Consider the following 14,391-nt stretch of genomic DNA (forward strand, 5'->3'; position numbering starts at 1 on the left):
ATGTATGAGAGCAAGAGAGGGGGATAGGGAGTTTTTCATACTAAGGAAAATTTCTGCTGGTCCAGAATTATCCGTAGGGTTGATGATTGATCTGTACAATGCCATGTTTCATCAAAAATATCTTTCACGATGTTCTTGTTGTTGACAACATTGTTGTGCATCAAGAACCAACTACTTTTCTCTCAAAATTGAAACCTCACCTTGGAAATGCACTTCAATAGTCTTTGCAACACCTGTGTGTAGAATGCAGCATTGACTCTCTCCTTCAGGTAAAAATTCTTTGTGAATCACACCTTGAGCACACATGCGTGTCAAAAAAATGTGATCAGTATTGTCTTGATTCTAGCTTTTTCCACACATTTGATGCAGTGAACTTCAAAATCATCACTTGATGATTTTGAAGTTCACTGCATGCTCTGATGCTTCGTCTCTGAGTAACAAGATTAGAACATGAGTGGTGAAACTCATGTTTAGTCTCTAGAGCAAAGTTTCCGGAACCCCCCCCCCCCATACTTTTCTTTCAACCCATGCACGGTACTAAGTACTATAGGCGTTGATACCTTTCGTGTTTTGGGGTTTTCATAAAAAAAAATAATAATAATAATAATAATAATAAAGCCTTGAATGGTTTGAGCATGCTCAATGCTGATGGGATTCTTCCTCTTGCTCAGAATAATCACCTGAGGGGACATAAATTCAAATTGAGGGAAGACAGTTGTAGGATAGATGTGCGGAAGTTTGCCTTTAGCCAGCGGGTAGTTGATTGCCAGAACAAACTTCCATCTGTCGTAGAAATTGATAGCTTAAACAGATTGTAGGCAAACATATGGAGCGAGTGGATGGGTGAAATGAGACGGGAGCAATTTTTTTTTTTTTTTTGCTGATGCTATATAAGCTTGCTTTCTTGAATCATGTGCCCTTGCTAATTCTGAAGACACACCCAACACTTATCTCCAGTGACAATACAGAAAATTGGATTGTCTTCACAAGTCTGGATTAAGTGTTCAGATGATGACACTCTTCATTGCTTCTGCTGATCTTTGAGGTTGACACATTATGGTTGCACAGATCTTCCTTTTCCCTACATCATTATGCATCTTCTTTTTTGACAAGTCATCTCTTTATTCATATCCAACTCCTCAGCCATCATTCTGAGGATCAAACAAAGGTGGACATGAGGGTGTTCATTGCAAACATTCTCATGTCTGGCTTTTAACCACCTATCCCATTCATACACTGGAATGACTTGACCATAAACAGTATTTAATGTTTTATATGTTTCTGTTGCAGAGTTTCCTAGTTTAAAGCAAAATTTGATATTCATCCATTGGCACAATCGTGACACAGAACATTAACACTACTAAAGAAACTGGTTGTTATTTGCAACCTGTCAGCCTAGTGGACAGTCTCTCTACCACCATCTGTTGAAGGAAGTTTGAACTACAAAATACCACTTCTGTTTATTTTATTTTCAAACTCTTTGAACATGACTGTAATAGCACCAATTCGGGAATTTTGTGTCACATCTTGAACACATTAGCTCTATTTTGTTAAATGTGTAACTAGATTGGTATACCAACTTTTGGCAAGTTAATTGAAAGAAGGTCATATTAAAGGATTACAGTTGAAGTTTGGTCAGAGAGTGGCCACTGTAGAGAATATAGAACAGCACACTTGTTAGCATTAGCATTAGTAGAGGCATTTGATGCAAGAAAGCAAGCTTATGCAGCATCAGCCAAAAAAAAAAAAAAAAAAAAACCCCACTTCCACTTCACCCCTCTGTTCGTTCAAAATACCTGTCCAGCTGAGCCTTAAACTTATTTAGGCTATCAACCTCCACCACAAGGGATTGGAGTCTGTTCCACCAACCAACCACCCGCTGGCTAAAGGCAAATTTTCGCACGTCAATCCTACATCTGTCTTTCCTCAATTTGAATTTATGCCCTCTTAGGTGATTTTTCTGAGCTAGAGGAAGAATCCCATCAGCATTGAGCATGCTTAAACCATTCAAAGCCTTATACACCTCTATCAGATCACCTCGCTGGTGCCTAGTCTCCAGACACTGTAATTTGCAAAACTTAAGCCTTTCTTCGTAAGAGCACCCCTTTGTTCCATTCACTAATCTTGTTGCCCTTCTCTGTACTCGTTCCAGCAGCTCTACATCCTTCTTGAAATGAGGCCTCCAGACCTGTATACAGTACTCTAGGTGTGGCCTGACCATAGCCTTATACAATGGAATAATCACCTCCTTATCCCTGCTGGAAAAATTCCTGTATATCATTGACAATACTCCATGAGCTACTCTTGCAGCCCGTCTGCACTGCTCAGAGAACTTCATATCTGCCTGCACAACCACCCCCAAGTCCCTTTCATTCTCTACCACTGTCAGTGTAGTACCACAGAGTTGATACGTTGCTCTGGGGTTGCTGTTTCCCATGTGTAGTACTTTACATTTGTCAATGTTAAACTTCATTTGCCACCTCTCAGCCCATCTGCTCAACCTTTCCAGATCCTTTTGCAGCAGCATAGTGTCAGTAGTGTCCTTGACAACCCTGCCAACCTTTGTATCATCTGCAAACTTGGACATTAAGCTTGATATACCATCATCAATATCATTTATAAATACAGAAAACAATAATGGACCCAACGCTGAGCCCTGAGGTACTCCACTAATAACATTAGTCCACGATGAGCAGTGTCCATTGATTACCACTCTCTGTCTTCTCCCCCTCAACCACCCCTTTATCCATAGCAGCAATTTGCCTCCAGTGTCACACTGCTCCAATTTGTGTAGCAGTCTTCCATGTGCAACAGTATCAAAAGCCTTTCTAAGATCCAAGTATATAATATCAAAGTTATTCCCTGCATCCAGTTCTTTTGTGACTGCATCATAGTATCCAATCAAGTTGGTCAGGCAAGACTTCCCCTTAACAAAACCATGCTGTGTCTGAGCTATAACTGAAGTCTTGTCTAAATGATCCTGCAGTGCTTCTTTAACCAGTGCCTCCATTAATTTTCCTGGAACAGAAGTTAAGCTCACAGGTCTATAATTACTTGTGTCAGCCTTTGATCCTCGTTTGTGAATTGGGGTCACATTTGCACATTTCCAGTCTATGGGTACCTCCCCTGAGTCCAAGGAAGCTCTCATAATTATGGCTAAGGGTTTGCTTACTTCCTTTGCTGCCTCCTTTAATATAACTGGATAGATCCCATCCACCCCGGGTGCCTTTCTTGTGTTTATCTTCAACAGTTTCTCCTCCACTTTATTCCCAGTTATTTCAAGATTCTGTAGCTTACTGCTAGAGTTGAATACACCTCTGGCATTCCCCTTGCTGAATAACTCCTCATGTGTGAATGTCGATGCAAAATATTCATTTAGTTTGTTAGCTACCTGAGCAGGATCATCAACAGTTGACCCATCAATATCAAGTGGACCAATCTGATTCATCCCCGTCCTTCTAGAGTTTACATAAGTAAAGAACTCTTTGCTGTTTTTCTTTGCATCCCTTGCCAAAGATTTCTCGTAATCTGCCTTCGCCTGCCTAACCTCCTTTGTAACTTGGTTGCGTATCAACTTGTATCTATCATAGGCTTCTGTGTCATGTGTTAATTTGTAAGTATCCCATGCATTTTTCTTCTCTGCCATATGCCTCATTAGTTCATCTGACATCCATTTTGGCCTAAATCTTGAACAATATTCCTTAGTTGGTATGTAAAGCCTAGTAGCTTCCAAGATAAGTTCTTTGAATGCTTCCCATTTTGAATTTGCTGTTGGTAACATCATCAGTTGGTCCCACTGTATAGAATTTAAATACTGTCTCAGTCCATCGTAGTCGCCTTTACGGAAGCAATAACCCTTCCCTTTACCCCTAATGGTAGTTACCTCTTTGAGTAAATCCCACTTCAGCACACTGTGATCACTGCCACCTAGTGGTTCATTTATCTGCAGATTCTTAATGCATGAAGAATCACTGCTGATAATCAAATCAAGAGTATTGCTCCCTCTAGTTGCCTCCCGAACATGCTGATGTAGAAAACAATCATCCAATAAATCCACAAAAGCCCTGCTAGTGTGTGAGTAACCAGCCCCCAAATTTCAGTCAATATCTGGGAAATTAAAATCTCCCATTATAAGACTCTCTGATTTACTGGCCCACTCTATTTCCCTGTACAGTTCCTTATTATACTCATCAGAGTCATTAGGCCTATAGCACACTCCTACTCTCAATTTTGATCTCCCAATGCTTATGTCACACCAAACTGACTCAACACTGCACTGTCCAGCGATGTCGTCTGGCTTCACTTCCTTGGTTTTTGTGTTCCTTAACTAATAGCATAACCCCTCCCCCCTTCCTATCCTGTCTATCCTTTCTGTAGACGTCATACTCCCCAAATTGCAGTTCTGCATCCCTTATGTCTGTGTGACACCACGTCTCTGATATCCCAACAATATCTGCCTTTGATGTTTTGAGCAATACCTCAAATTCATCAAATTTATTTACTAAACTCCTAGCATTGGTGTACACGCAAGTATACCTGCACCTGTTTCTATTCTTAGCTACCCTAACACAACCCATGTGTTTACTTGTACTGCAATGGCTCCCAGCAGTCTCTGAAATACCATGCATCTTGTTTTTTAGGCTTCTGCTCATTCTAATAGAAGCAGTGCAAGAATCTCTTTCACCTCTGCCAGTGGCTACTGTCAATCTATTGGTCTTTGTCTCCCCCCAAGCTAGCAGTTTTCCGACCCACCTAACACTGCCTCGATAGCATCAGCAAATATTCTTGCACCCTTTCTATTTAAGTGTATCCCATCCCTGTAGAAGCAATCTCTCTTGTTAACAAGTACAGTCCAGGCTGAAAAAAATTCTACCCCTTGAGCCTTGCACAATCTTTCCAGGGCCAAATTGATCGACAAGGCTCTCATCATATACTCCCTCCTATCGTGTCTGGGCAGAATTGCAGACACTTTCAAATTCAACCCTAATTCTCGGCTTTTGTTCAACAGTGACCTGTACTTGTTAAGTAATTCTGCCGGTCTCCTACTCTTAATATTATTAGTGCCAACGTGTATAACTATATCACCTTTTGTGCCCTTAAAAGATGATATTCGCTCTACAACGTCATCAACCTTTGCCCCTGGCAGACATACCCTGGTCCTGTTCCACCTATCTTTTTTACAAAGCATGTTCCCCGTTTCCCTGACAATAGAGTCACCAACAACTACTAGTTCCTTCGGGACCAGCACATTCTGCCTTGGGGGTTGTTCTTTTATAAAGGTGTCTCATTGAGAAGGTGGTCACTTATAGAGGCTTCACTGTATTTATTTTTTTTTTATTGCGACAGTATCGTTATTTAATAGTCACACATTATATAATCTTGTTTATATTTACCGGTCAAGAAATGTGCATGCTGCAGGAGGTGGCAACATAATCATTAAGCTATAATCAGGAGAAATTTACCAACAAAATTTTATCCTCTTGGTTCTGTTGTCAATTAACTGCTTCTATATGAACTGCTTCTATATGAACTGAACTGTATGATTTCATTCTCAGATGGCGATGTAACACTTCAGGTACACTCTGTTCACCACAACATGTTTTGGTGAACGGCGACTCCGTAGCCAGGTGGGAAGGAGCAGCAGTGCATAGCACACGCTTCTTGATTAGACCGGGGTTCGAGCCCGTCACCACCAAATATGGAGGATGCGGAAAGGTCAGGGAATGACCACCGTATATCCCGGAGCAATATGGCCTTAGTTGCTGATGCTCCTAAAAACCAAAAACAACACACAACAGTTTTGGTGAATAGAGCATACATTAAGAGCCACTACCTCTGCCAGTGTGATCAAACAGTTTATGAATTTTTCTGTACCATTGTAGAACACATAATAGTGCACCTTTTCAGATTTGATAAATTCCACCATGATTACAATTTTGCTATTATGCTGCCATCTACTGCAGGCACCTCCGTAGCCAGGTGGGAAGGAGCAGCAGTGCGTATCACATGCTTCTTGATTAGACCAGGGTTCAAGCCCATCACCACCAAATACGGAGGATTCGGAAAGGTCGGAATGACCACCGCATATCCCGGAGCAATATGGCCTTAGTTGCTAATGCTCCTAAAAACCAAATAACAAACAAACAAACAAGCAAGCCATCTACTGCAGAGCAAGCGTTTCCAGTTGGTGAATAAAAACTTGAAGATATCATCTGGAAGTGGTTTCAGATTTGTCTCATATACCCTATTAACACAATGTTTTAGTTTCATAAAGGAGGCTTGTAGATATCCTGTTTTTTTTGGATGCAGAAACTTCTTATGGACTGCAGGTCAAAATTATCTATGCAGTCTGATGTTAGAGCGTTTTTATTTTTTGTATGTACATCCTGTATACAGACTTGCTACAATACTTTTTTTTTTTTTTTTTTTTGTTTAAATTCTGGAAATGTGTTAGTTTAGCAATTTTATCGCCTAGCTAAGTGATTGTGCAACAGTTGAACTGCATCAGGAGAGCAAAATATGCTTGTAAATATTCCTTAAACAGCTGTGGTGAGCATATTGACAACATATTGTGCCATCTGCTGTGAGTGGCCATCACAACTCTAACTAGCATACAGTAATGACCTTGACCCTCATTGAAAATGCCTGTAAACTTAGTCCAAATAAAAATATGCACGTTTATCAATTACCCTTGAAAGGCATTTTCATCCTCCCTCTCTCGGGAGGGGAGGATGATAATGCCCTTTTCAGCCTCTCTGAGGAAGCAGAAAATGCCAAAAGCACTCAGATTAAAGTGCCTATATTAGAGAGTATCCTTTTTGAAGAGGTCATCTAATGTGTAATTTCTAATACTTCTGGCTAGGACCAAAGCTGGAGTGCCCGCAACAAGGGGGTATTCATTAAAGGGGGTTTCACTGTACTTGTGCAAACTAATTTTAATATCCATCATTCAGTTTTGTAAACTACTCTGAATACTGGATGCTGCTAAGGTCCTTGGTGACCACCCATATCAAAGGTGAATGTTTTTTCCTGCCTTAGCGTCAAAAACTAATCTGTAGTTAAAAAAAGTAGTAATAAAGCATAAATAACATTTATAAATGATTCTTATAAATTAACTGTTATTAATTTATAGTTTAATCTAGTAGCTATATTTCTACTTGTGATTTCAATTATTTAAAAAAATAAACAAAGTTCATTTGATTTTTTTCCCTACTCAGATATTTTAGATGATATTCGTGAAGAATGCAACAAGTATGGAGTTGTTAAAAGTTTAGAAATACCTCGGCCTATTGAAGGAATTGATGTTCCAGGTTGTGGAAAGGTAAGTAGTTTTATACCTCTGAAATTTGTATTTTTATCACAGCCTTCCTTTCAGTTGATATTGTAAGGAAGGAACTATTATAATAATTTTAAGGTTAGGAAAGTAAAATTCTCCAACCTAACTTTTCTAATAGGGAATTATCTTTTCCTTGGCGATTTTAATATTCTCAATACCAGCTAGTGGAAACGATTTTGTTATTGCTAATAACCTTGTACAATCTATTCATTTGTTTTAGGCAGTTCTTATTCATTTATTACAGGCAGAATATATCCTGGAACACAAGGCACATTTTTTCATGGAAAATGTTGCCTAAATTTCCCTGCATCTTATGGTCTGAACATATATTAGGGACACTTATTTTTATCTATAGTCATGCCTAATGAAAGTGATCAGTGGTCGAGTAGTGCTTTGAAAAGCTAGCCATGTTTTTGTGTGTCCATATCATATCATGTATAACAGTAACAACAAAAAGGACAGATACTGAATTAATCACAGTAGCTATAATTTCAACAACCCTTAGCCAACTACAACTACTAAACATCTCAATTTAAAAACCCTATAAAGTATTCATGAATAAAGAATGGACTGCATGGACTGAGGCACTAAACCATAATTTTGAAGGAGTGTGAATGGGTGGAAATTAATGGAACATGATACATTTGCCTAGTCTATTGTGGAACCAGTGTACCCTTGGTGGTAATGAAGTAGTGTACTTTTTGAAGAAGAGTTTGTGCCAGAACATCAGAAATGATGAGTTCTTGGAGTTATGTATTAGCATTAGCATTAGTAGAGGCATATGATGCAAGAAAGCAAGCTTATACACTATCAATAGCAAAAAAAAACCCATTTCACCATCAATTTGCCCCACGTGTTTGTCTAGTTCTGCCTTGAATTTATTTAAGCTGTCAACTTCTATATGAACACTTAATTTGCATATCAATTGTATTGTATGTTAGGCTGTCTATTGCTGTGGGAACTGCATGTACCCAGCATGGCATTGACTCCATGAGACTGCGCAATGTGTCCTGAAGTATCCTGGACCAGCTGGACAGAAGGATGCACCAGTTTGGCAATGTAGCAAGGTAATGGTGTGGATGAGTAAATGCTGCACTCCACCATATCCCACAAATGTTCAGTGGGTTTGATGTTGGGTACATTTGGCAGCCAGGGGAGCACATGAAATGCTTGGGCATGATCCTCGAACCATTTCTGCATAGTGCAGACCTTGTTGACAAAGGACATTATCTTGTTGTGGGACTAAACTTATTCCAAAACAGGTAGGATGCCAAGGTCATATCTGGTGATGAGGGTGTGTGTTGAATGGAGATGAGGTGCCTAGTTGATGCCCATGGAAACATCCCCCAAACCAGTGGTGCGCAAACTAATTCTGCTCGTGGTCCCCTTTATTAAATATAAAATTGATGCGACCCCTCAGTGTAAACCCCGAGGGAGGATGGCAAGATTTTTAGAGAAGAAAAATTACATTTTATAAATCATGTACAAAATTTTATTTGAGTACTGAGAAAGAAAGAAAAAATTATTTCCTTTTTAATTTACATATTAAAATAATTGTTTAATATTTTTATTGAATACAGCAAAAACAATAAAAAATGAACAAATTTTTTGAAAAATTTGAACAATGAACAAATTTTTGAACAAAGCAAAACAATTAATGAGAAGGATGAGCCTGGATAACCGATAATATTTGGATGCAATACTTGAAATTGCTAATCTCATGTCATCTTCCGGATCAAGTGTGGAAAGTTTGTTTTTTTCATAGCTGTTAATTTTGAGAAACAAACCTCACATAAATATGTAGACCTGAAAGGTAGCTCTTTTTGTATCACTATTTTCGATAATTCTGGCTACTGATCTCGAAGAGAAAGCCAAAATTTTTTCATGAGTAGTCTTGAAATGAGCACGTTATAATGCTTTATCAGACGATAAGACCTTCCTTTTGCTCAATGGTAATTTCGGGACATGAAGAAATTTCAAAAGCAAAAGGGATCACAAATCCAATACATTTTTTTTTTTTTTTTTTTTTTTTTTTTCTGAAGATACATAATCATTTGGAAAAATTCTTAATTAGCATTGTTAGGTGTGTGGCAGTGACATCCCTAAATTGTAAAATGTCAATATTATTGCTTTTAACAAAATCAGAAAAATGGGAACATTTCAGTGTTATTACGCTCAAATTCAGTTTTCCTAAGGTTAAGTTTATTTTTGAAAGCTTCTGAGTCCTTGAAGTCCTTGTTCCCTGTCCTTGAAGACTTAAATTTAAATCATTAAGTTTTTCAAATATATCGAAAGGTAGCTAAGTTTTCCAAGCCATTTTTTAATTGTAAACAATTGAGGAAGGTTCTGATCTGTATCTGATAAAAACAATAAACCTTCAGGTTTGAGGACAAAAAGACATCCCAACACTTTACCACTGGACACCCACCTCACTTTCTTATATAAAAGAAGTGTTTCATCCCATTTCATTACAAAGTGTAGTGAGAAATCTGCTATTTAAGCTTCTACTTTCAGAAAAGTTGATCATACTTACTTCATCTTTCAAAACTACATGCAAATCAGTTTGCATTTCTTTCACTAATAATACTTCCCTATGTATAATGCAGTGATTAAAAACTATATTTGGAGCAATTTCCTTTACTTTGCCTTTTAAACCTTTATTTTTTCCTGTTAATGTAGCCATCAGTACAAATCGCAACACAGCTGTTCCACGGTAGATTATTTGTTTGAAAGAAAATATTTATAACATCAAAAACCATCTGGCCCGTCGTTCTTCCTTCCAACGCTTTGCAAAATAGAAAATCCTCCAAAATATCCCCCTCGTAGCAGTATCCAACATATACAATAAGTTGAGCAAGGTTTGAAATATCTGTGGATTCATCTAACTGAATTGCAAAAATTGGACTTTCTCTCAACCGATTTAATAAATTGAATTTTATGTTGTTCGATAAGTATAATATGCTTCGAAACTGTGTGTCTCTGGACAGAGGAATGGTTTTTAAATCATTGCTGTATTTGTTCTCCATGCATAATTGAGAATTTTTATTGCAACAAGGAGAATACACCAAATTACGAAGCAGAATAAAGCTTGTGTGCAACCAGAGCCGGTGGAACATGGTAAGCATGGCATAGGGATGCCAACGTCTGGGGGCACCAAAATTCAAAATTTTTATTGTAATAATATTTAATAAAAGTATCTCAAGGGTGCCAAATACATTTCTGCCTAGGGGCACCCTAGCGGCACACCTGTGTGCAACACACTTCCTGTGTATATTTACTGCTACCGCACATTTGCGCCTCTGGCCTTTAGGCAATAAAGTACAGGAAATTTGAGAATTTGAACTGTAGGAAGCACGAATTAAAAGCTGAAGGGATTAATCGAGTAGTACTTCTCAGTACTACTCGGCATTTGATTAGTACTGAGAAGTACATATTAATACATATTGAGAAGTCTCACTAGTCAGCTGCTTTTTGTGTGTCCATAGCCAGTGAGCTAATTAAGGCATATTCCCGACGCAGTGGGCAGTAGGGTTCATTCATATCTCAGACTTAATCTGCCTGTTGTTAAAATCACTTTTTTAATACCTTAGGTATTGAAAAAGTGATTCTGGGATATGTCCACTTGAGCGCAGGTTTTTGGCTTTTATGTACACAAAAAATAAATTTCTTTTAAAATTTCTGCGACCCCTTTAATTTACCCCACAACCCCTCTGGGGGTCGTGCCCCCCAATTTGTGCACCACTGCCCCAAATCATGGTACTACTACTACTGGTGACCTGTTTTCAGCCAGCTGCAGTCTAGTTGCAGTTTTTGCCTGCTTTGCTATCAAATATGTAGGGTTTCAGCTCCATCAGCATGGTAGAGCTGAAATCTTAATTCATCCGACTAGTCAAATATTTTCCGGTTGTCCAGTGTCAGGGAACAGTGCTACTATTTCCATTGCAGGAGGTATCAATGACAGTTGGTCAATGTGGGCACATGAACAGGTCACTTACTCCATAGGCCTATCCTACTCCTATCTGCAAGCATGTTTGCTGGATGGTGTGTGCGCGCTCGGAAATGTTTTTTGTGCACTCTGGCTGCAGTCTGCCGTTCACTGTGGTGGCCCTCAAACAGTCAATTCATGCAGTTGTTGAGATGCTGGCCCCACATTCCTGGTACCACAAATCATCCCCCATTCAAACTGTGTCAGGTCATCCTTCCCTTTTCCCATTGCACAGGCTTTGTATCAACAAGCTGACAGGCAGTAGTGACTGTCACTATATGCTGCACCAGTTCTGGGATATGTCCACTTGAGAGCAAAAACATTGACAGGTGTTCATAATGTTTTGGTGTGTGTGTGTGTGTGTGTCCTTCATTCTCCCACTTTTTCCCCCCTCTTAAATATACTAATGAGGTTCTTGAGGCTGTCACAGACATTCTCTCAGGCATGACAAGCAAGGCTTGCTTTGCTAGCCGAGAGTCTAAAACGCTAAGTGAACTAATATTCAGGTGACACTTGAGTCAACCCAATACCAACAACACTTGAGTCAAGTGAAGTCCAGTCATTCTGCAACAACCAAATCCTCAGCTTGCACCTTCACAATGGTGGGACTGTTAGTAACCCCAATGTGCAAGGCCTGAAATACAGTACCTAGCATACTGGAGACAGCCACTCAGGTACAAACCAGTGTAAGCAGGGGTGGCATTCCTCTACGTGGCACCCATACCACATGGGGAATGCTGCCCCTCTTTGTTACCAGGCATACTAGGTGATAAATGATTCTCATCAACCAGTGCAATACCACCACTTTTCTTCATGTTTAGTCTGCAGAGCAAGGCTCTGGCAACCCCCATCTCTTTTATCATGCAGTATGAGTGATACCTTTATGGTTATGATGGGATCAGGGTGAGATCCCATCTTCCTTACATTTTGAGGGTACAGCTCTAAGACAGTGTTTGCATGCCAATTGCAGGATAGTTCACCAGACTGAACCTTTTCATAACTCTCTAGGAAGCTTCTTAATCAGCTAGTGTATAATCTCGCTGCCTCTACTCTGCTCGATAAGTGACTGAAGAGAGCCTTTCGATTTTCTTCAGCTTAAAATCCCTCTACTCATTTTGTTAAATTCATCAGTTTCTTCTGTCATTTTCCCCACTATTAATTATTTGGAGCTCTTTGACTTCCTCTTTTTGAAACTTGACGTTCTCCAATCCAGCTTTCCTAACAGTGATGTAATTTTCCTTGGTGATTTTATTCTTCTGAACTCCAGCTGGCTAAGATGCTGAAGTTATGCAGTTACTAATAACCTCACAAAGATTTCATTTACCTGTCATCATACCAGACAGTCCTAACCACTCAGCCAACACTCGTCCTTTTTCTCACAAACAACCTCTGAGGCGCCTCAGATTTGTGATCTGAGGTGCCTCAGAGGTTGTTTTTGATTTCTTCTCCAGTGGAACCTTTCTGTTGTGGCCATTCTCAGCATTGTGTTGTTTGGGATCAAAAATGCAAAATGGGATGATCTACACAATTTCTTTTCTTTGGTTGGATTACTGTTTTAAATCTTTTGAAATCAGTATGTGCTCATGTGTCGGTGAAATTATTCTTGTTGGGATGAAATCCTTTATTCCACACTGCATCTGAAAATCTTGGCCTTTATCTAAACCTTAGTTTTCCAATGGCCTTTATCTAAACCTTAGTTTTCCAATGAATGTGCTAAGGCTGTTCAAGATAACAATGTTGTATATCTCAATTGGCTAGCATTCAAATCTCCAGGTTCATTTTCTGCCTAACCAAAGCTTGCAACAATTGTAAAGCAGTTATTAATCAGTTCAAACTAGATTTTGAACAGGCTAAGAGTAAAAACTTGCTTCTTTTCCAAATAGTAATTGAGCATTCTGGTATCTTTCAAAAGCCATTAGCTGCAACTTTTGCCCATCTGTACTTTACCACCTCTGTTAAAAACCTGATGGTTTTGCTCATGGAACCATCAGGTTTTTACAAACCTGATGTTAACACAATTTTTGTATTTTTATTTATTGTACAAGCTTCTGACTGATTGTATACAGACTAAATTGTCACCAATTAATTGCCTTGTAGTTTTCTGTCACATCGAATAAATTTTATTTAGTTTTGTGAAAGTTAAATAATTTCATAAACCAGAGTTTTAACTTATGTACAAATGTGCTTTAATTTTTGTTTTTATGTTGGTGAGACAGCAAATTTTTATAATTTTGAATATCCTCCTCATTCCTAATGCTATTATGTAATTATTTTCTTTTTTCTTAATAGGTTTTTGTGGAATTCAATTCTGTTCTTGATTGTCAGAAAGCTCAGCAGAACCTGACAGGACGCAAATTTGCCCATCGCATAGTTGTTACGTCATACTTCGATCCTGATAAATATCATCGTAGAGAATTTTAGTTTTTAACTGCGGTGTTGTTAATAGGATTTGCATCAAAATCTGTTTTGCACTTGTAGGTTCTCGGAGACTGTTATATATATGTATGTATGTGTGTATGTATATATATATATCAGAGGAGAATGATTCTTGCATAAATGTAAGAATAAAGTACAGCTCAGAAAATCATTTGAAATGACATAAGTTGGCTCCACCCTATCTGTTAAAATAAATCACATATTAAACAGTGACACATTTGACTGTAAAGAGTGTCAAGCATATTTTGTATGTTAATTCTGTGAAACATTTACTCATCATTCTAGGTCTTTTGAGTTGTCTGAATGTATGTGTATAGCTGATGTCACTAAATACAATTACGGAAATTTTACGCAACATGTATATCAAAAATATTTGTAATATCACCAATAAAAATTGTTCTTATCATTTTGCATGCTTATGTTTGAATCATCAAATTGTTTCAAAAATGGAGGAGAAAAAAAAAAAAAAAAAAAGTTATTGAAAGCAAAAAAAAAAATAGGAAGAGTAAGTGTTAATATTCAGTCTGGGTTCATATAAATTCAAACTGAAAAAGGCACTACAGTAAAATCCCATTACAAAAATGGGATTTTACTGTACTGTACATCCAAGTTAAAAGGGGAAAAAAAAAAAAAA

General features: G+C 38.3%; 1 protein-coding gene across 4 annotated transcripts in view; it reads left to right on the top strand.

Moving 5' to 3' along the window:
* LOC150076724 (splicing factor U2AF 50 kDa subunit-like) overlaps nt 1–14,166 on the top strand; it is a 221,650-nt gene extending 207,484 nt beyond the window's left edge. For all 4 annotated transcript variants that reach the window (XM_090385651.1, XM_090385648.1, XM_090385649.1 and 1 more), the window contains 2 exons: nt 7,218–7,321; nt 13,611–14,166. In XM_090385651.1, coding sequence (XP_090241777.1) covers nt 7,218–7,321; nt 13,611–13,742 — 236 coding nt within the window. In that variant the 3' untranslated portion in view covers nt 13,743–14,166. The remainder of the gene's footprint in view (nt 1–7,217; nt 7,322–13,610) is intronic.
* Nucleotides 14,167–14,391: the final 225 nt, after the last annotated feature.

The sequence above is a fragment of the Mastigoproctus giganteus genome, chromosome 12 (assembly GCF_048544385.1).
Source record: "Mastigoproctus giganteus isolate SK-2022 chromosome 12, ASM4854438v1, whole genome shotgun sequence".
Lineage (NCBI taxonomy): Eukaryota > Metazoa > Arthropoda > Arachnida > Uropygi > Thelyphonidae > Mastigoproctus > Mastigoproctus giganteus.